Source organism: Nuphar pumila, chromosome 8 (assembly GCF_984573655.1).
Source record: "Nuphar pumila chromosome 8, dmNupPumi1.hap1.1, whole genome shotgun sequence".
Taxonomy (NCBI): Eukaryota; Viridiplantae; Streptophyta; class Magnoliopsida; order Nymphaeales; family Nymphaeaceae; genus Nuphar; species Nuphar pumila.
The window spans coordinates 25,668,989-25,693,448 of NC_143256.1; the positions used below are offsets into that span (position 1 = coordinate 25,668,989).

The 24,460-nt window shown below is 36.3% G+C and overlaps 1 protein-coding gene across 1 annotated transcript in view; it reads right to left on the bottom strand.

Moving 5' to 3' along the window:
* LOC149829834 (uncharacterized) overlaps window positions 1-24,022 on the bottom strand; it is a 58,353-nt gene extending 34,331 nt beyond the window's left edge. Inside the window, exons 1-5 of the mRNA XM_090016111.1 lie at window positions 23,282-24,022; window positions 23,075-23,183; window positions 21,780-21,903; window positions 20,661-21,407; window positions 17,768-19,730 (exon numbers count right to left, since the gene is read on the bottom strand). Coding sequence (XP_089872237.1) covers window positions 17,768-19,730; window positions 20,661-21,407; window positions 21,780-21,903; window positions 23,075-23,183; window positions 23,282-23,474 — 3,136 coding nt within the window. The 5' untranslated portion in view covers window positions 23,475-24,022. The remainder of the gene's footprint in view (window positions 1-17,767; window positions 19,731-20,660; window positions 21,408-21,779; window positions 21,904-23,074; window positions 23,184-23,281) is intronic.
* Between the last annotated feature and the right edge of the window lie 438 nt (window positions 24,023-24,460).

Consider the following 24,460-nt stretch of genomic DNA (forward strand, 5'->3'; position numbering starts at 1 on the left):
GGAGGTGGAAGAGGGGGTCTCACCCTCTTCCCTCGTCTCCCTCGTTTCTCCCTTCCCTTATCTCGCCCCTCATCTCTCTCTCTCCCTCTATCCCTCTCTCTGTCGAGTTCGGTGTGCCGGAAGAAGAAGAGGTCGCCGGCGAGCTGCGGCAACTAGCAGCCATCGCCGACCTCCAGCAAGCTCCCCGTCACGGCAGCAACAAGGAGCAGCCCCAGCTGACCGTGCCTCCAGCCTCCGATCGCCGGAAAACCAACGAAAAAGGTACGGGTTTTTCCTCTTGATTTCGAGTGGGAAAGAGGGTGCAAATTTGTTTTCCATGGAATATTTTAGGAAAATCGTTAGAGGGGCAGATTTGGGGGTTTGAGGCGCCGGAACCCCAAATCGTCAGATTTGTGAAATTTGATGCTATGGGTTTTATTGTTACCTTATTGGGTGGGTTGAGGATGCTATTGAAATCAGTTTTGTGGCTGATAGGCTTGTCTAGCAAAGGTTTTCTCCAGGACCGATAGTCTAGTAATCTGATTTTCAGTTTTTTTTGTGGTATCGAGTTGCATATGTTGAGATTGTGTGGCTGGTTTTGGCATTGTTTAGCATAAGTGGTGCTATTACTGTGTTTTGTATCTATGTGCAACACTTGGTTGAGGCATCTTTCGTTTCATGTATGCTTCTTGATATCGACTGTTTATACCTGTACTACAAAAAGGTTCTCTGTTGTGTGCATAATTTGTTATATGTTTCCTATTATGTTGGGAGGCCTTTCATGATGTGTGATGGAGAAACCTTCCCAGATTTTGGTTTTGCTGGGGCAGAGGAGTTGAGGTGTCTATCGTTTGCTTATGAGAATTGGTAACTTGCCCTCAGCATCGTAGGTTGCTATCTGGAGTGCTTTAGTTCATTGTACACAATAATACCTTGATAAGTACAGAGAACATATACCTCAGTCGAATAGTAACTAAAAGTTCATGACTCCACTATGCATTTGAGATGTCGAAAAAAAAATATAAATATATATCTATGATAACACTCAAAAAGATAATGTGCATTGACCCACTAATCAGTTTTTGTTTGTGCATATTGCGTGCCATCATCTGGCCACATATCAGCATGATTGAATTAGTCTTGGTGTTCCCAGACATAAGATGATGTAGCATGATCTGTAATATTCACTAGGTGTTGGAGAACAAAGCAGACCGTGACACTTTTTCTTCATGAGTCAGTGGAAAATCCCCTTAACTATCCATTTGAGATGCACAACAGATACATCATGTAACACCTCTTCTAGTAAGACCAGACCAGAAGACCTTAAAAGAAGTGTCTTGTAAATTTTTGTTTTTCATGGGCTTGTTTGCCCTATTAACAGATTTTCTTTTCATAAACTGTTGAAGTCTGTCTCTAATGGCTAACATCAGCTGCCTCTGACACATTCAATTTTCCAAATGCCTAATGAATGCTTTGATTGAAGTGGTTTTCATGAGGAGTTTCAGTGCTTCACTCATTACAGGGAATATTACTAGAAAAATAAAGGTGTTCATGTATACCAATGATTTTCTATGCCCATACGTCATATTTACAAAGGAAAACCTCACTTATAGGTATTATCCACTACAAGCCAAGCACAAATTCTTCTACAGGTATTTGAGATTCTTTGCATGACATGTCATTAAGGGATTGGTATGGGTGCATGTGTAAAATGTTACACGAAAAAAAAAATATATATATATATATATATATATATATATATATATATATATATATATATTAAGTGTATACTTTAACACTTAGTGTTATTTTGATTCTAGAGCTAGATCTTTAAATTTGCAAGTTAAATTTCCAGATTTAGTTATGCATGTATGGTAATTTTAATACATGTTATGAATGAGATTGTTCATGTGCTTTGATTTGATCTGACATGCCTAAGTATTATGCTATCGAAAAATTTGTTTAAGTGCATATACTTACATGAAATCGATGTGTGTAACATGTACAATACTGCTTGATTGTCCACATGTACTTATGAATCATAAATGAATGCATGTGTATGAAATGATTTCATAAAAGCACATGAATAGTGAACTCATGCACATGCATAAATATATTATTGTTTCATGCACATCTTTAAAATTTGTCATAAATATGCATCAAAAACATGTGGAAAATTATGCAGAGAGGCATGTAATTGATGATTTTTGCTTATGAATGCATTGATGGTCAATTGGATCATTAGGGGCTGGGTGAGCCTCGAGAACTAGTCGTTCTCTGATTTAGTTATTTTGATGCATTGCAACAAATCAAATGTGAGATTTGTTGTTTTACCACACTGTTCTATGTTGTCATGGGCGGTGGTCCCGTGAAAAGCTTAGCATGCTGATGTGCAAGCTTATGTTATTAATTCTGCATGTAAATTTGCAAATGTAAAAGAAATGAATTAATAACCAGATAAAAGAAAATAAAGAACAGTGTAATTCACTTTCTCCTTGATGTCCCTGCTTTAGCGTGGGAATCTTGGATATTGCGGTTTAGGGGAAACCGTGAGGATACAAAAACTCCGTGCGCGTTTTTTTGCCCCTGAACCCGATATTGAGGTTCTTCTCCTGGCCACGGTTTTAAGGAGAATCCACCACTTTACCCGGGAGTGGTGTGTTAGTCACAGCTGTGAGTTTGTTTTGGTATACCAAGAAAGTGGCGCCAGTGGATGCTGTTTTCCTTGGTGTCCCCGACTTTGGATGCTGTTTTCCAAGGTTCCGATGGATGGTGTTGTTTCCTGATATCGGTCGAGGACTAAGTTTGGAACCCGGTAATAAAATACAAATTTTGTGTGAAGTTATCCCGGGAACCCTAATTGACCTCGGGGTTTGTACCCGTTTAGTGTATCCGCGGGCCACTGTAATTAAAAAGAGGAACTTAAGGATGTGTGCATTTAATAGGACATACATATGGAAAGAGGGGAGCTTAAATGAAAGATAATATGGGTTCATGCATTATACATAAATCATGCATATTCTTACTCTGCATTAGTTCATGCATGTTTATCTGTTCACTTGGTTGCTATACATTGATCATTGCATGATGTTGATCTCTGTTGCATTTTAATTTCCTTTTTGATTAAGTTGTAATTAATGTTAATTACTTAGCGTTCCCTCATACTTAATGTTTATTTTATTGTGCATAACTGGTTAATTGCCTTATATTTTGGTTATGGTTGTAACCTCCTAAATTATTACATGGATCTTATTTATGCTCTTTTTCTTATTTGATTCATTAGGGAAACCTGTACGCAGAATTCTTTGGATTTCTGACCCTCTCATTTTATTGGTTTTTCCAGATACAGGTGATAAGTGAAATTGACTCGATCTGAGGAGACACGAGGGTCACATTTGCTTCAGATTGCTTCACTTACAGACAGAGGGGCTCTACTGTTATTTCTTTTCAGTTTTTCTTATTTTCTGCAATTTGCTATTTCACTTTTAACATTAAATATGACTTTTATTGATTCATTAATAAAAGAGTTCAGATGGTTGGTTACGAATGATAAATGTAAGTTGGTTTGTGGTGTGTGGTTATCCAACTGAAATTGGAACTGTAGGGACCCCAGGTCTCTGGGAAGTTTTCCGCAACTCCTATAAATTCAAAAAAAAAAAAAAATATATATATATATATATATATATATATATATATATATATATATATATATATATATTCCGCATTTTCAAAGGGTATGAATTGGAGTCGTTACAGTTATTGTCGGTTATGTAGATGGTGTTTTTATTGTCATAGCTTAACCTTGCGGGTTATTAAATATGCACACTCATATCTTCAAGTAACCTTCACAACCAAACAATCTCAGTTTTTATAGTAGTCATTCCACAGTACTCAGCTTCAGTGAATAATAATGATATTTTCTGTTGTTTTTTGCATTTTCACGACACCAGAGAATCACCTAAAAATACACAAAAACCAATAGTTGAGCAACAATCATTTACATCTCCTCCCAAATCTAAGTTAGAATAAGCAATTAGCTCAAGAAGAATAGGAGGATAATAAAAGACCTCTAGAGGTAGAGGTTTGTAAATATCTAACAATCCTCATCACAGTACTTATGTGAACTGTGTTGGGAGAATGTTGGAATTGGCTAGCAGTATGAATCGTGTAATGAAACACCAATGGTTACACAAATGCCACTTATGGACAAGTACAAATACAATGACCACTTATGGGTCAATCAAAACAGCCACTTATGGGCATACAACACATAAAAAAATATCAATTTGTATTGAGGATAGCCTTAAGAGAGGCATACATTGAAAGGGGTTTCAACCCCTTTATATACAAAAAGAAGTGTAGCCATTGGGACCACCCAAACGACTCTATGACCAAAAGACTAAAAATCCCAACCTATATTTAAATGTACAATAATAATAATCAATATAAATAAAAATAAGAAGAATATATACAATGACCATAATACCCCCTACATAACTAAAAGACTAAAATACCCCTATAAATACATACATTGACACTCTCCCTCAAACTTACGGTGTAATCACCGAAAGTTTGCTTAACAAAAAATGAAACCTAGGAGAATGAAGGGCTTTAGTGAAGAAGTCTGCAAGCTGATATTTAGATATGACATGTGGCAGTGAAATAATATTCTTCAAAAATTCTTCGTTGACATAATAGCAATCCATCTCGATAGGATTAGTACGCTCATGAAACATATGATTCTTAGTAATGTATATGGTACTTTTGTTATCACAGCATAATCTGGATGGTATTATTGATGATACTCCCATATCTTCTAGTAAGCTCCTCAACCAAACAATCTCTGATGTTGTGGTGGCCATAGCACGATACTAGAACTCCTCTCGTATCTAAGAGTGTTCCCAAATATTTTTGGGCCGAAGCAGCTCTTACTGCAATATACCTTGTAAATAGGTTGCCCTCTTTAAAAATTCAAAATTTTTCACCATATGAAAAAATTTATGTCTCACTTGATTATCCTAGACTAAGAGTCTTCGGGTGTAAATGCTTTGTTCTCACCCATAAAAATGATAAATTATCATCTAAAGTCATCCCATGTATATTCTTAGGATACAGAGAAAGCCAAAAAAGGGTTTAGGTGTTATGATACTAAAAATATTGTTATATATTTCTATGAATGTCACATTTTTAGAGCAAGAAAATGGATTTGATGTTATCACACCAAAAGATGAAAATGAATACAAGTTCTTAAAAATTTTCCTTGAAAACAATGTCACACAAAATGAAGAAATTAATAAAATATCTAGCAATGAATTTGATGAATCCCAGGATCATCCAAATGCCATTCAATATCAAAGAAGAAAAGATAATAAACAAATAAGTGCTTTAGAAAAATATTCAAACATAAGAGAACTAGAAAACACATGAATTAGACACTCAAAAAGACCATGTAGAATCCCAGATAGATTTGTGCCATATAAATCATTTGAACCTCATTATAGAGCTTGTTTAGAAAAAATGTATTCATACTTTGAATCTTCCACATATAATCAAGAAAAGAACTATCCCGAATGGCAAAATCCTAAACTTGGAAATTATCTGACATACCAACCAACAAGAAATCAATAGGATGTAGGTGGGTATTTAAAGTCAAAACTAAAAGTGATGAATGTCTAGAAAGGCAAAGTTAGGTTAGTAGCCAAAGGATATACTCAAGAATATGGTATTGACTATGATGAAACATTTGTCCCTATAGCATGAATGACTACTGTTAGACTATTCATTGTCATAGCTCCTCTTAAGAAGTGGTCGATTTATCAAATGGATGTTAAGAAGGAGTTTTAAAATGGTGATTTAAAAGATGTATCCATGGATTCACCCCCTGGATACAATGTTCCTAAGAAAAAAGTTTTGTGCCTTAGAAAAGCTTTGTACAACCTTAAACAAGCTCCAAGAGCTTGGTATGATCATTTTAGTTTTGTTATGAAGCTTGGATATACTTGTTATATTGACATTGCTTTGTTTGTTAAGAATTTTGTTGCTGGTATTATTATTTTATTACTTTATGTTGATGATAATCATAACTGGAGCAGATAAATAGAGAGTAGATCAAGTTAAACTTATTCTTAAGAAAAAAATTGAAATGACTGACCTTGGTTTTCTCATATTTTTCTTAAGGATTGAGGTTGCATATTACCTAGAAGGTATTTGCTCTCTCAATCCAAATTTGCAACTAAAATTATTGACAAGTCTTGAATTACTAATGGCAAAAGAGTGGATACTTATGAAGTGATAAATGCAAAGAGGAAGATTGATGATAGAGAACCTCTAGATGATCCTACTCTATCTCGGCATATGATTGGAGTATTGACATACTTGACCATTACCGGACCAGACATAGTGCATGCAGTTCACACAACCAGCTATGTCACATGGGTGCGAGTGCGGGGGTGCGACACTTTCAAAAAACTTGGGTGCGGGGGTGCGGCAAAAATATAAAAATTTTTATATATATATATATATATATATATATATATATATATATATATATAGTTGGACATAAATGACCAGGTTGACCGCACCGGGTGCCGCACCTGCACGCGCACATACGTCGTGTCGACGCGGGTGCGGCAGCTAGTTGGCCGAGTCCCTGTGACATAGATGACCAGTCAATTTCAGCACTCTCCTCTCACAGTGCACATAAGTGCTATGATGCGTATTATTAGATATTTGAAAAACTTCGTTTCTAAAGGATTATTTTTTATCTTTGTCTTCTCTTAATTTAATTGCTTATTCTAATTCTGATTTGGAGGGGAGACCTAAATGATAGACGTTCAACTACTGGTTTCTGTATTTTTGTAAGAGATTCTCTAGTTTCATGAAAACGTAAGAAGCAATAGAAAGTATCTCTCTCCTCCACAGAAGCCGAATATCGAGCTATGACAACTACCATGACTGAAATTATATGGTTGAGGCGTCTACTCATAGATATGAGAGTATTCGTGATAGAGCTATCAAGACTATTTTGTGATAATAAGAGTGACATCTACATTGCTAGAAATCACATTTTTCTGAGCGTACTAAACATATTGAGATGGATTGTCATTATATTCGAGAAATTTTTTTGAAGAAGACCATTTCATTGCCATATGTATCTTTAAAATATCAACTTGCAAACTTCTTCATAAAAACCTTGCCTTCTCCGAGGTTTCATTTTTTGTTAGACAAACTTTTGGTGATCCCATCGTAAGCTTGAGGGGGAGTGTTAATGTAAATCCATAGGGATTTTCTCATGTAAATTTGATTATTATATATTTTCATTTTCTTTATTTTTATTTTTTTCTAATAGTGTATTTATTCCCAAGCCTCATGGGCTTTTTGGGAATCTAGACAGAGTCGTTGGGACTCTACCCAACGGCTAGAATTCTGGCCATTGGGACTCTACCCAACGGCTCTCTAGGAGCCTCTTGTATATATAAAAAGGGGTTTACCCCCTCTCTTATTAGTAGTTCTCTCCAAGGGATTATTCCCCAATAACATTATTTATTTTATGTGTTCTCAGCCCTTAGTGACTCATTCTTGTGTTTTCATGTATTGACTCATAAGAGGTCATATTCTCAAAGTGTTCCCATGCCCATAAGTGACAACACCAAAGCATATTCTTCAGTTTGTGATAGAGAGGATGCTCCATGTGTGGGCCCTACCAAACCCATTGCCAAAAATAAGAGAGGACATCCCCTATGTGGATCCCATCAAGTCCAGCTGCCCTAGCTAATTGGGTTTTTGGATCCAGATCAAAATGATCCGTATCACCTATTTGATTATAACTCATTGTTATTTGCTTGCACTTGCTCTCTTCCCCTATTGAAAAAAAAAACATTTAGACACTATGTCACAAAGACACGTGGACACTGTTAAATTGTATCCAATATATATATTTATATATAGAGAGAGAGATACATATACCTATATATGTTTCATATATATATACATATACATGTATCTATCTATCTATCTATATATATATATATATTTACTTTTGTAAACCCACTACGGGTAAATCTGTCTTTTTCCTCTTACACATATTTTCTTTTTTGTATTTCTTTTCTTTTTTCTTTTTCTTTTTATTTCCTTTATTTTGGCTTTTAGCCAAGGAGGGGCCCACCTCATGTGGACGTTGGGCCCTCCAACGGTCATTAATATGACCATTGGAGGGGCTCCAACGTTCACATGAGGGAGTCCCTCCAAGGGCCATTCTTGCCTTATAAATAGGGGATTTCCCCCTCTTGTAATTCTAAGCTTTTTGTAAAGCTCCCACTTGTGTTCAATAAAAAGATTCTTTTTATTTGTATGCCTTTGTGCATTTGTATCCGTGTGGGTGTTCATCTTGTGCCTTTGTGCACACGTCTCATATCAAGAATATAGTGCCTTTGTGCACATAGTCTCTTTGTAGACTTCTTTACATGGTATCCGAGCTTAGACTCTAGAAGAAGAGCTCAGGTATTGCATTATCTTGGTGGTTGTCTCAAAATACGTGCCCATTTCTCTTTCTCAATCTTTTGGCACAAAAAAAATCTTACAAATCATTTCAAGAAAAGCACAATACATCAAGTAAGCTCAAAGAAGACCCATTATGGTAAGATTTTATTTCTTGAAGACTTCTTTTTTCTCATAAAGACACTTGGAGAAAAGGATTCTCATTTTTCCCTTGGATTTAAACTCAATGGGTCCAACTATCATGTTTGAGCTGGTAATATGGAAACCCATATTAAGGGAAAAGGCCTTTGGAGCTATGCGAAAGGCACTATTCCCGAACCCGAACAAAAAATCACCACTATTGAAAAAGGTGAAATTAAGGTTCTTAATGGGGAAGAAAGAGAGAAGGCTTTTGAAAAATATAATAAGAAGCATGAGGAGTGAGAAATAAAGAATTACAAAATCCTTTCATAGATTTTTTCTTCGGTTGAGACCCGAATCAATGCAAATATTTTAAAATTTAAGAAGGCATCTCAAGTATGAGAATATCTTGAGAGGATGTATACCTCAAGGGATTTGTCCCATAAATATTATCTTCAAAAAAAGGCTTTGACCCTTCAACAAGGCGAATTGACTATTAGAGAATATTTCGCCGAATTATCCTCCATTTGAGACGAGTTTGCTATGCTTGAACCAAAATGGAGTGGAGAAGCCATTGAGCTTCGACACAAGCAATTGGAAGAAGATCGGTTTTTTAATTTTTTGAACGGGCTTAGACTCGAGTTCGAACAAATAAGATCTTCTCTTATATCTTCTTTCACTTCTCCACCACTTGAAGATGTTCTTACTAAGTTAAGCGGAGAAAAAACTCGTATGAAAATTAGCAAGACCAATCCGAGTGTTCTTGTGATACCTTCAAACCAAGAAGAAAATGAAGGAGCATATGTCGTTTCTAGACCGGGGAATAACTTGAAAACATACAAACCCCTCATTTTAAAAATCAAAATCAAAATCAAAATCAAGGAGCGAGAGAAAATGATGGTCAAAACGGAAGATACCAAGGAAAATATTATAGCAAAATTATGTCATTTTTATAAAGAGTCAGGACACATCAAATCGGTGTGTCCAAAATAGAAGAATATGGTAGCTATGTCTATCACATTTCAACCACATAAGGAAGAGGGTTCATCTACTTTCACCAATGGAGCACTTTCTCTAAGTCAAATCGTGGAAGCTTTTCAACATTTTCTCAAGGAATTAATTTTTGAGGCTACCATGTCAACATTCTCTCCTCCCGGTAAGACTTCTTGGCTTTTAAATTCGGGTGCCTCCTTTTATATGTCTCAAAATACTTTTTTCGTTTTTGAATATTCAAAAAATGTATCTTTATCTTTTGTTTCAACCACGGATGACACTTCTCTTGAAATCAAAGGAATTGGAAACTTTGAAAATCAAGGATTTTTTATTCCCAAAATTAAATTTATACCAAAATTAAATTTAAATTTGCTTTTGATCTCTCAACTCTCAGACCATGGATGTGATATAAAATTTTCATCTAATAAATGTTGGATACAGGATCACCAGTCCGGAAAGTTGATTGGGGAAGGCTCTAGGAAGGGAGATCTATACTACGTGGACTTTCTTCAAATACCAAAGAACCCTTTTTGTAATGTAGCCCAACATAAAGATATAAATGTTTGGCAGAAAAGACTTGGGCATCCCAATGTCATCAAGCTTTCTTATTTACATTTTGTTAAAAATCTTTGTAAAAGTGATTTCACTTGCAATAATTATATTCTTGGAAAAATGAGAAGCTTGCCTTTTGAACAAAGAACTATGATTACAACAAAATCATTTGAACTTGTTCATTCGGATGTGTGGGGACCAACACCCGTTATATCGAAAGGAGGGTTTGTATATTATGTTATTTTTGTTGATGATTACTTTAGATATTGTTGGATATACTTTCTTAAACATAAACATGAGGTTTTTGCATCATTTAAGGCATATCACATGATTAAGAATCAATTTAATGGAAACCTCAAAATTCTTAGGCCCGACTTCAGAGGTGAGTATCTTTCGAATGAATTCAAAAGTTATCTTAAAAATTATGAAATTGTTCATCAAAAGTCTTGTCCTAAAACACCTCAACAAAATAGTTTAGTCGAAAGAAAACATAAGCATATTATTGAAACCACTAGAACCTTACTTATCTCTCAAAATATTCTAAAAAGATTTTGGGCCGAGGTGGCCCTTGCATCCGACCCAAAATCGTCTTCCATCCAAAAATTTAAATAAAATTTCACCTTTTAAAATATTATATCAAAAAGAACTCGACTACAATAGGTTGAGAATTTTTTGATGCAAATGTTTTGTTCTTACGGATAAAAATGACAAACTCTTACTAAAAGTCATTCCTTGTGCATTTCTTTGATATTTCGAAACTCAAAAAGCGTTTCAATGTTATGATATTAAAAATGACAAATTATATGTTTCTAGGAATGTGACTTTTTTGAAAAATGTTAATGGTTTTGAAAAATGTGAGCCTCATGAAGAGAATGTGGACTATTCTTTTTTGTTTGACTTATTATCTAGAAATGATGATATTTCTAGTGATGATGAATTCACTCATAATGATCTTAGTGATAATGAAGTAGAAGAAAATAACAATTCTTCTCATCAATCTACCGATCATCATATTGAAGAAAGGGCATCTAGTGATCCTATCACTTATACACATAAAGATAAAAGCATTTTTAGAAGTGCAATTGAAATATATAGTGAACCTAGTGAATCTACCTCTTCACATGATGAAAATCCTCGAAGAACTGAAAGGACTAAAAGAGTTCCTTCTAGGTTTATATCCTATGACTCATTCTCACCTAAATATAAAGCTTGTTTTAGTGTCATTCACTCATATGTATAACCTAAAAACTTTGAAGAAGCCAACAAGAGTGTCGAATGGAGAGAAGCTATGGATAATGAACTTAGAGCTTTTAGTAAAGCTAAAACATGGGAATTTCAAAATCTTCCTAGTGGTAAGAAAACTATAGGATGTAGATGGGTTTTTAAGGTCAAGACCAAGAGTGATGGATCTCTTGAAAGGTATAAAGTCTGTCTAATTGCCAAAAGGTATAGTCAAGAATATGGAATAGACTATGATGAGACATTTGCCCCCGTTGCGTGTATGGTTACTGTTAGATGTCTCATTACCATTGCTTCAATTAAGAAATAAAATATTTAGCAAATGGATGTCAAAAATGTCTTTTTGAATGATGATCTTAACGAAGAAGCTATATGGATGCTCCCTCAGGTATGGAGATTCCTAAAGATAAATTTTTTCGCTTACGAAAAGCTCTTTATGGTTTGAAACAAGCTCCAAAGGCTTGGTACAATAGATTTAATAATGTAATGTTAGAAAATGAATTTTCTTCATGTTTTACTGACACAACTTTGTTTGTCAGGAAATCCAATGCAGGGATAGTAATTTTATTATTATATGTTGATGATATACTAATAACAGGTGACAATACTAAAGGGATTAAGAGCATAAAATCTATTCTAAAAGATAGATTTGAAATGTCCGACTTGGGGTTCCTAACGTATTTTTTAGGAATTGAAGTTACCTATTCTCATAGAGGTTATTTTTTATCTCAAACTAAACTTGCATTTGAGATCATTGACTGGTCAGAAATTACAGATGACAAAATTTGTGAAACTCCTCAAGTAGTAGGAACAAAGATGAAAATCGATGATGGGATTCTTCTAAAAGACCCCACTCCTTACAAGCAACTTTTTGGATCTGTAATGTATCTTAGTATCACTAGACCTGATATTTCACATGTTCATGTTGCAAGCCAACTCCAACATGCGCCTACATCAGTTCATATGAGTGCAATTCTCTGGATCATCCGATATATAAAGGGTTTATTGAATAAGGGAGTATTTCTATCTTCATATTCTAAATTAAATTTACTAGCTTATACTGACTCTGATTGGGGAGGTGACCCAAATAACCATCACTCCACCATTGGTTTTTGTGTGTTTTTAGGAGAATCATTAATTTCTTAGAGATCTAAGAAGCAATAAAAGATGTCATTATCATCTATTGTCTGGATTCGCCAGCTACTGGAAGATATGAGGATTCATGTTTAAAGGCCCACGAAGTTGTGCTGTGATAATAAGAGTGCAATTTATATTGCCAAAAATCACACATTTCATGAGCGCACAAAACACATTGAGATGCCACTATATTAGAGAAGAATATTTGAAAAAAGTTTTAGATCTTCTTTATGTAACATTAGAATATCAATTGGCGGACTTCTTCACCAAGGCGCTATGTTCTCATAGATTCAACTTTCTCCTTGGCAAACTTTCGGTTATTGCGCCCTAAGTTTGAGGGGGGTGTTAAATTATATCCCATATATATATTTATATATAGAGAGAGAGATACATTTACCTATATATGTTTCATATATATGTATATGTATCTATCTATTTATATATATATATATATATATAAATATATATACTTTTACTTTTGTAAACCCACTAGGGTTAAATCTGTCTTTTCCCTCTTACACACATTTTCTTTTTTGTATTTCTTTTCTTTTTTCTTTTTCTTTTTATTTCCTTTATTTTGGCTTTTAGCCATGGAGGGGCTCACCTCATGTGGACGTTGGGCCCTCCAACTGTCATTAATATGACCATTGGAGGGGCTCCAACGTTCACATGAGGGAGCCCCTCCAAGGGCCATTCTTGCCTTATAAATAGGGGATTTTCTCCTCTTGTAGTTCTAAGCTTTTTGTAAAGCTCTCACTTGTGTTCAATAAAAAGATTCTTTTTATTTGTATGCCTTTGTGCATTTGTATCTGTGTGGGTGTTCATCTTGTGCCTTTGTGCACACGTCTCATATCAAGAATATAGTGCCTTTGTGCACGTAGTCTCTTTGTAGACTTCTTCACAGACACAAGGATGCTTGTTACCTATGTCACAGGGATTCGGCTAGCAGGGTGCCGCACCCGCATCGACGCGACTCGACGCGGGTGCGGGTGCGGCACCGGGTGCGGTCAACCCGATCTTGGGTGCGTTGACCGCACCCAGGATCATTTAGGTCCATTTTTTTTTGGATTTTTTTTAAAAAAAAATTGCCCTATGAAATGGGCTGCGAAATTTAAAAAAAAAAATCTGCTGACAGCAGCTGTTGCTCCTAATCCTTCTTTTCGTAAAGGATTTTCTCTCTCTATAATAAATGATAGACAGCTGCTGACAGCAACTGCTGCTCCTAATCCTTCTTTTTCGTAAAGGATTTTCTCTCTCCATAATAAATGATAATGATGGTGGTAGCCTTGCTGGCTATTAGTATTCACTGCTCTCCTGACGAGATGGGTGCGTACAACTGTATATAAAATGAAATTTGAAAAAACCCGCCCCCGACCCCCTTATATATAATATATATATATATATATATATATATTACATTTTTGCCCCTGCCGCACCCGCACCCGCACCCGCACCCATGTGACATAGCTTGTTACATGTTTGACTCATAAGTTTCAAATTTTTTGGAAAATAGAACACAAGGACATGGAGTTTTTTAATTTTTTAAATTTTAATCAATAAAAAACTATTTTTTATATTATAAAGTTAAAAATTCATTTTTATTGAAATAATACTTTAAAACATTAAAAATTATTAAATAATCTTAAAATATTTTTGTACATGTCGGTGTATGTGCCCACATGTCCGCTCGTGTCACCAGGGGCCATAGTCACAAAATATAGCCAAGATTTTGAAAATCTTGTGATATTATCATGATTCTTAAAAAACTGCGACAATCATGATATTATCGCAAGATTGAAGATTTTCAAAAGGATTATGTGGTATTATCATGACTTCTAAGATGATAAACAAAAAAGCAAAGAATACTTACTGTTAGGAAGGGCATAACTGTACACTAGCCACTGCCAACTCATACACATTAAATGCATTTTAAAAAAGCACTCAAAAGGTGTTCACGTGGGCAACTCCATGTAATCACAAGTTGGAATTCTCAAGAAGAACAAAAAGGCCTCTTAAATAGAAAGAGGGGCTGACTTCCATCGCCTCCTCTGGACTATTTTATAGAATACTTTAATAGTGACTTAGTAAGGTGCCCATCCAAAGTATGTTTAGCAAGGTAAAATCTTACCTTGTATCAGAAAAAAAAAGGTAATATATTACCATTCATATCTTGTTTTCTATTTGTTTAGAAATTCTTTTTAATATTTTTATTGTATTTTTATTTATAATAATTTTAATAAGCTGATATTGTCCCAAGATTTTCAGAGAAAAGCAATTTTTTTTTAAAATCTCCCAAGACATTTCATTGCCAAGAAATTGCTGATAACAACATTTGTGACTATGCCAGGGACACAGCACCAAAATGGTGTGTCCCTGTGACGTAGTTTAGACAAGATATTTGGTGCAACAATTCAATCTGTCAGCCACCTCTGTTCCTTTGATTGTTCTAGTTAGCAAGGTGTATGTTTCCATGGAAGATCAATTCACTCTTTCGTGTAGCATAGAAGGATTAAGAAACACGGTGCCTAATAATGCTTGTACTGTCATTCTAGGTATCTGATCCTTCAGTGGATGAGAGGCTCGGTTTTAGCAGCTCTTATGTCAAGCTGTTGGTGTCTCTGTTTCCACTTTGAAGCTGTATACTCTGTTAGTGATCCACCATCCAGCAGGCATTCTGTCCTCTCCAGATGTGTGTAATGGTTCTATTCACAGACAATATGCAAATAGGGACTCCTCTTATGTCGTTCTTGGGTAGATACGCTTCCATTTCTGGTTATGGTCCTTATGACCTAGACACTTTCACTTTGATTCATGATTAATGTGCTTATGTCACATGGGTCCTGATGTACGTATTTTTAATAACAGTCTCATTTACCTGCTTATAAATCCATTTCATTTGCCTACAAGCAAAATATTGAGTTATATTTCTTATTCCCATCATCATGGTCATGTGCATGCTTTTTATCTACCAAATTAGTCACAATCTTATATTTGAATTATTTTACCTGTCATAGTTTTCATAATGTTTGGGCCATGATTATTAGTCAAGGAAGTCTATCAAGACACACCAAAGAGAAAAAAATCTGCACTTCATGAATATGAAACATTTTGGACTTCTCCGATTATTGCCACTACTTTAGAATCCTTTTTGTTCCTTTTGCCAGGATTGTCCACTTGAACATTTTTTACTTCCTGATTTTGGTACCTTAATGCATTCCACGCTACTAACTTGCACTGGTTGGAGTATGCCATAATCACGACTGAAAATCTCATCAATTTCTAATCTTCAGAGCCAGATCCTTCCATTCAGTATTCAGCTCCAGGTATTCATCTTGTGCATTAAGAGCTAAGAGCACATGCTTGCTTAGGTTATGCTCCAACTACTGCTAACTAATCAAATGGCTAGACTATTTTTAAGGTATAGACATCAAGTTCTAACATAAGCCTTTAGATACCATCAACAAGCAGAATCCAATGGCACATTACACAAGCAACATTTACATGTTTGGATGCACATAGAACAAAGCATACAGGTATAGCAGAGACCCAACAGCAATATAATTTATGAAATGATATTAAGAAAATCTTCACCATCCTTTTATTTTTTCTGATAATCCTCCGCTCATTGGTACTTTTAGAAGTATAAATTTGATATTAGCCAGAGGTGCCAACATTCACTGCTTGTGAATATCAACATGTAAGTACTAAAGAAAATCCACACATTACTAAAGTTTAACTGTCATTTATTTTAAAAACCCAAATATTATTTGCATTGATATTATAAAGGTGAACCCAATCCTTTGAACCTCTACATTTTACTATTTGACGGCAGTAAGTCCAGTGGCATCAACACGAGGTTGGCTTTGAGTGTCCTATTCTTATCAAATCTCACTGATCTCAACTTTGCTAAGGGAAGAATATATATATATATATATATATATATATATATATATATATATATATATATATATATATATGTGTGTGTGTGTGTGTGTGTGTGTGTGTGTGTGTGGAAAATATTGTCCATCCTCAAGTGTATCATACCCTCTAGTAGAAACCACCTGTTCTTTCACATTTTCTTGGTTTTTCTTTTTGTGAATCAAGCTCTATGAATATGATACATATGGTTTTTTGAATTAAAAACATGTTTTGGATCGTCCAGTCATGTCGTATAAGAGGATTTTCCAAGGGCTACAAAATTCAATGGTCTACAATGCCTCAAAATTTAAATATTAAGAAAATCATATTTTTACTTCAAACCACCCAATGTGCATTTCCTAGTAAATAGACCTTGCTGAATGCATTCATGGGATCAAATTGGCCAAATAAAGCTCGTACCTATGAGATTCAGCTAGAGAATGCCGTACTCTAGAGTGTAGCCAATAGTGTATATATATGTACACCCCTCTTTATTTACTGAAAGATAAGAAAGAAGGAATTGTAGAGATGAAGTTTAGATGTATGAGACAATTTAAATGAAGTATCAACCATGTGACCTTAGAAATAAAAGAAAATGACCTATCCTATGACTTTGGCACATGATAGAAACAATAAAAAAACAATGCATTTAAATCTCACGATTTATAGATCCTTTTCCCACTATGGCACTTTAAACAAAAAATACTGACCCTAAAAGAAGATTGGAATTTTGACTGCTATTTACCTTTTCTTACTCCAAATTTATTTTCTTGACAAAAATGCAATAAAAAATGTTCCACATAAAAAGTGAAAAAATACTCTTCAACAGTTGTTGGATGTTAGAAGTACCATATCCTTCTTGCGATTTTATTTTCATCCAAAAGTTTCACGGCCTTCTTTTTTATCTTAATATTGCACTTAAAAGTCACATGAAAGAATAATTCAAGCAACGAGTGCATGTTCTACAAAAATATTCATCCATATTCTGCATCATTAGAGACAGTCAAGACATGTACACATCCTGGGAATGTAAATGTGGATAGGCATAATGTATAATAAATGCCACTGAGAGCAGATACTGCCTAAAAGAACCACAAAGACATCATATAGATATTTATCTGGACAACCAAAAAAGTGTCAGGTATATATAGATGACGGATATTAGCAAGTATAATAAATGAAACAACAGAAACACTGAATGGATGTACAACTAGGCAGCTTCATAATTCTCAGCATTTATCGTGTAGATCACAGAAGACTTAAAATGATTTATTAAGTGTGCAACCATAAACTTATAACGGAACAAAATTCAATATCATAAATAAACACGAACCTTTAAAACTTGGAGCATGGTCCAAAATCTCTAGTTCTGGAATGTCACACAGTGAACCTGGTTCCTCAGCTGCAGAAGCAGACAGCTCCTGGTCCAAAATACTATATGGAGATGGGGAGACTGCAGATGCTGAATATGACCTTGTAATACCATCATGCACATTTTCTTGATCTTCTGATACATTATCTAAGCAGTTCTCAGGAACAGCATCAACCACATAAACCTGATTATCTGTGCTACTAAATGTGCTATCATCCAAAGCCACAGAAGATTCTGAATCCAGAACCTGTAGTTCCTTTTCTGACATATACTCTGAGCTGTTAGGATGGCAATTTTCAGCATTCTCAGCTAAACTACAATTCTTGACAACCGTACATGTTTCATCCAGAACTGCATCAGATGTATCATCCAGCTGGGCATACTCCAAATTGCTGGATGACTCCAAGATAGATGCAGGTACCACTTGTTTATATTTGACATCCAGTTCATCATGCTCATGGACAGGAATCTCAGTTGAAAGGGAACATGTAGCATCCGACTTTACATTCTCCAGTGCCCTACTCTTTTCATCATAAATCAATACACTATCCTCCATACCTGGGACAGCATCACCAAAATTTTCTTGGTTAAAACTTACAGAATGGGCCTCATCTTCTAAAGCACAGCTTTGAACTCCAGGAGAAACTAGTCCAGTGGATTGTGCTTTTACATTCACATCAGTTCTAGGGCTCTCCAAGTCAGATCTCCTACTTGATTGCCGCTGAAAACGAGCATCTATTTGTCTTATTGAGGTTGCATCAGTGGAAGAGGAGCTAGATGCATTGCTCAGACCTCTCACAGCATTCAAGCTATTAGAAAAATAAGAGGAATTATCAAAACTAATATTTGAAGCAGCCAAGGACTTCCCGTGAACCACTGGCCAGTTGCCACTGCTCGATCTTGAGAGCAACAAGGAAATACCAGCACCTTCTGAAGCTTCAACTCTTAAACTTGGTTTAGCATTGTCATCCTCAACCTGTAACCTTAAGTTAGTGTCAATGAGATTGCCCTGAGGTCGCGTGAGATCAAGTGACTTTGAGCTGGTGAAACAAGTGTGGTGTGCTCCAATTATAACTTTTGCTTCACTATTTTTTCCCACATTATCCACAGGAAGCTGCTCCGTTTCTCTGTCTAGCAAGTAAGAAGTGCTATGCTCCCCTTGTCTTTCTTGTTGACCATGTTGTGGATTTGCACATACTCCAAAGTCATTCTCCACATCAATACCTAGTTCATTTTGTTTCTGTACATCATCTGAACAGAAAGCTTCAGAGTTTTTCTCGATCGTATGAATGTCAGTAGTTGCAATACTAGGCATTGCTTGCAATTGCAAGCGGCATGCCAAAAATTCATCTTTCTCAATGCAGCTTTGACAAACATTCAAACTCCCATCCAAAATTTCCAACATAAGGAATCTTTTGCCACATTTAGAACAAGTACTAACCAATTCACCACAACTAACTTCCACTGATCCATCTGATACAGTAGTTCCAGCATTCATTTCACCAATATCACTATTAGTGGGACTTTCAGAAACTACAGCCTCAGCCTCACTATGTGTCTCAAAAATGTTGTTAGAAGCACTAGAATGCAAAACATCCCCACACCCTTCCAAATCAGCATTATGAAGCTCCATGTCAGGTCTATCTTTGCTAAGTTCATCCACCTTTTCATAGGAAAATACTTCTTGCACATCAGAAAACGGTGCCCTTTCCCATTCACTAATCAGATCATCATGGTCACTGCCATCAGTGTCAGGTGCAATACTAGCACCCTGCTCAGAGCTTGCATTGCTGCTGGTTGTGACAGAGGAGTTGATAGAGATCATATGTTGATGGAAAGTGTTTCCTTTGCCAACATAGAAGGAAGTAGATGGGACACTTGACAGCAATGGCCTGAACATGCTCTGAGGACGTTTTCGATGATCCTATACAGAATATACAGATAATAATCATAATAAATTGAAAAAAATACGGACTAAAAGCAATCAAGAACATAGACTAAAGTTCAGAACCAATATAGGACAGCTGCATAGACAATAGGAGATTCACATCAGCAAATGTCCTCCAAGTACCAGCAATGCCAAAATGATTGATGCACTCAATATGCAAAGCTTACAAACCATAAGATATTATGGTGTTCAAAGCCTAAGATATCTAACTCATATAGATCATAGTTTTCATCTAATACAGGAATTTACCATACATACTTGCAGAGAAATAGGACACAGTGTGAAGCAAACCCGTACTTTATCACTTTATTTAAAAGATAAAGACTAGCTAAAATCCTAAATTCATTTGACTGCTAACAAGGCCACTTGACACCCTTGTTTTTCTGCTAGACAAGTCAGGACAGGCCATAGAGGTTCCAAACCAAGATCATTCAGCTAAATCAAGCAAGTTACAACATGTTTCCGTAATTCATAACATGATGGTTACCAAGAAAAGACCAATCTGGTTCACCATAGACAGAGTACATGGCCATCCATGATAGGAACACCAATTGACCATTTAGTTCAAAGCAATTCACCGGATACCAGATCTTATGCCAGATTCACAGAGAACATAGATTATATATTAAACTATCTGAATACATGAATCATCGGTTTGAAATGCCTGGGAGGACAGCACAAAAGTATATATCTATTATCAATATTCTAGTGAAATGACCTTTTCTTTCCCTCTTTTTCCTATTTCTTAATGAAAGCATAATCCATCCTCGACATTACCAACTAAATGATTTCTCTACTAGTGCATCAGATATAGTTTTGCATTGAAGGAAGAAATGATGGTGAACTATTAAGAAATAAACAGCATAAGTAATTAATTATGAGAGCATTATACAGTTGCGAGCATACCATTTGATGCATTGCAGAATCAAAGGACAGTTTTGGAGCAGAGCCTGATGATACAGGCCGAGAATTTCTTTTTGAAAACGCCAAGCCTTTTTGGTTTGCAATTGAGTGGCTTGACGTTCCTGGAAAGGCATCATGCTTGGTTGGGAGTGTAGACTGCACAGACTCCACTTCATCATCACAAGAAGAAACTACAGAACCCTTACTGTGTGAGCTGAAGCGATCACGATCATGGCTGTGCATTGAGCTGACACTTCTAGAAACTGTTGGAGAGGTTGACTGCCTTCTATACCTATTTGTTGCATCCCTACCATTCCTTGATGCAGGAGATGATCCCCTGACATATGATGCAGGGCGATCTGCCAAAGAAGTCCGAAGATTTGGAGGGGCATCTGAAGAGAATCCTGGATGATTTGATTGCCAAGCACTTATTTTAGGGGAACCAGAGCTTCCACGATTAGTCTTCACAGGTGAAGGTCCCCTTCTTCTAGATGAGGAAGGATAACCACTTGATCCAGTACTCATTCTTTGAGCTGTAGGAGTTGAAGCCCTAGGTGCTTGATTGCTAGGCTTGCTTGGTGGAGTAGAAGGCATTCGCAATGGCGTTGAAGGACGAATAAAGCTAGAGTTAGGAGCAGATGATGGTCTACCTCTTGACTGTAAAGTGCTAGTAGTTGACCTTGGCGATGGGCTTAGCCTGCGTGGACTTGCACTAGTTCTACCTGCCCTGCCACTGTATCTCTTCTCCATCTAACATTACATTGGCAATTGCACAAAATAAGAACAGCTGATGCAGCACAGAACCAAAAATTATATAATCGACTGCAGTCTGAGATCAGTAGTTTGGAGTGAATAAGTACCATATTAGCATGCTTGGCTCCTCTACTTGCTCTTAACCCTCTGTGCCTGTGTGACAGTGTGTGTGTGTGTGTGTGTGTGTGTGTGTGTGTGTGTGTGTGTGTGTGTGTGTGTGTGTGTGTGTGTGTGTGTGTGTGTGTGTGTGTGTGTGTGAATATCTGCATGAGTTGACAGGAGTATTCCTCACTGGAGTTGGATAGCAACTATCAAAGATCTAAGAATAATATGCAACAAAGCATTCCAAAAAGAAAACCAATATCTTACTGTAGTTGATTTTGATATAGAAATGGGTTGGCTCCGTGGTCTGCCTCTCTGTGAAAGATTAGGAGGTGGAGTAATTTTATCATCCAAGGAAGGGAAGAGTGGTGTATCAGGAGGAGTCAAAAGCCTGCAATTAGAAATGCCAAGCAACTAATTACACCAAAGCTCAATGAAGAAATTGATATTAAGAGAACCAAAAGCCATATTGTTTATCACAGTATATCAAAATATAGAAAAAATTGAGGAAGATTTTCCCAAAAGTTATTGCAAGAATCGCCAACAATTACAACATTTCCTTCACAAAAGGCATAAATTTCCAATAAACAGAGAAACTAATATGCGTAAAATGCAATATTGTGAGTGAACTAAGACAGAAACCCTGCCTGATATATAAATATAATTATGCATTTCAACCAAAACGCTTAGGTTTTTCATGCTCATGCAATAAAGAGATATCTGTATACAAACTAGTATGGAGTTTGTAACAACACCAGGCAGTTCAGCGACAGACACACCATGTAAAACAAAACAACAACAAATGTGCAAGCTTCTGAAACATTTTATGCCATCATCTTCATCATGCCCTACCACCAAAAATTTTGGTGCTTAAACATGACCAATTTTACACCATAGTTTGATAGTCAGATGCTTACCCACCAAAACAAATTGTAAATATGACAACTAGGAGTTGGATGTAGTTTGAGGACAAGCCAAATGAAATTCAGTTTATGCCAAAACAGACAAATGGGTATCGAGCTTATATGGAGCTCACATCCGAATCAATTGATCCTCAATGCAGCACCACATCTACACGCCAAAAATAAGATGTGAATACTCAGCATACCAGGAAAGTTTTATGCTGAACAAAGGGATGTTCTATTAGACTCAAGGAGCTATCAAAACCGATGAAAATTTCTTTTTGTGGACTTACATTTTCTTTTTGTGGACTTACATGGAGTTAACGGCTCAATCTTCAATTCATTTGCATGCATACAACAAAGACAAAATGGTTGCCAAACTAAGAACAAAAAGTGCAGTACCCTAACACTTAAGCAAGTGAACATGAAAGCAATTCCGATAAAAATTCACACTCCACCAAAATAACTAAATAAATAAGAGAAGTGTATTCAAATTCATGAATGTAGTCCTAAGCCATACCGATCTTGAGTTTCATTCTTCACTAACCATAAAAACAAGAAAAGGAAAAAGGAGTCAGAAAAACATGATCTTGCAAAAAAAGAGATTCGATGTGAAAATTTTTCATCAAACCACCAGTAAGTACGCCATCAGAATCTCACCAATCATAGTCATTTTTTTCGCTGTCTGCATTGAGAAGGTTGCTGCCATCACCTCGTGCGGGAATCGTCACTCCCAATTTGAAGTCCGAGAAATATCTCAACTTCAATGCTGCAACCCAAATCAGTAGAGCAAGTGGGGATCAATGAACTGGTGAAGAAACAAAGAAACAGGCGCAAGAAATCGAGATGGGTCTCTCAGAAAATTACATATAGAGTCGTCGAGATCCTCATTGGCGCAAGGAATCAAGAAATTGTCCCTCTCCCTGGTGTGCATATCGTTGAAGAGAGCGAGATCATCGTCCTTCTTCCTGAATATCAGCCCGCTCTCGAAGCTTCGACCCCGCTTGTGGCTGTCCGTCTTCCTCGACGGCGAGTGACGCAACGCCGGAGAAGGAGGCATTTCCGTCGCCACCAAAGGCCCCGGCTCTCGATCACAGTCGGCCCAAAACCGAATTCTGCTACCCTGAGTCGCTCCCAACGCCTTTGCAGACCCATAATTGAACCCCCATCTTCAAACGAGCGAACCACACAAACCCCAATTCCCGGAAAACCGCGAGGATCACCGAATTCCGTTAATGTGGAGTGAGATATAAGGGGAAAGGAAGAGTACCCACCTTACCCAGTTCACACTTTCTGCCATGAAAGCTCGAGTTGGACGGCTCAGATCATCTGCATTGCGATCGCCTCACAGATCCGGGTAGATCGATCTCCCAGAAACGATGAAAATGGAACAAGAGGAAACCCCAATTCCGTAAATTCCCCAGAGTAAGGAATTCTTCTTTCTCAGAGTAACCAGCAATCCACACAGAAAAGGGAGAGAGAGAGAGAGTTTTGGTTTCTGCTTTTTTTTCCTTTTCTCTTTTTCTTCTACTGATTCGTCCTGCCGTTTCCTTCCTAGTCTTCTCAGCTAAGTGAGCGTTTTTTTCTGTTCTTTTTTTTCTTCTCCTTTTCTTTTTTTTTTCTTTATGTTTTTAGTTTGTGTTTGATTTTCACTTCTTTCTTTCTTACTCTACCTTCTTGTTTTGCAATTTTTGTCTCTTATACACGAGCCAAGCAGATTAAAAAAAAAGATACGACTTTTACTAAAATGCCACTGAGGATTATATACACAGATCAATTGCAATTATTTAATATTTAAGAGGTTCTGATGATTCATATGTGATGACCCTGTTGGTACCATGTGTTTGATGAAATACTCCGTCTTTATTTTTAACATCATGTGGGACAAAAGAAAAGAAAGGTGAAGAGTAAAGAAGAGAGCTTTGCAGTGTGTAGTACTACCAAAGGTCCCCCATTTTTGGTAAAATTATAACAACTCAAAAGATGTAGATCATTGTGTTCCCATTGTGACTTTGCATATCTTAGTTTATAACAGATTCACAAAGA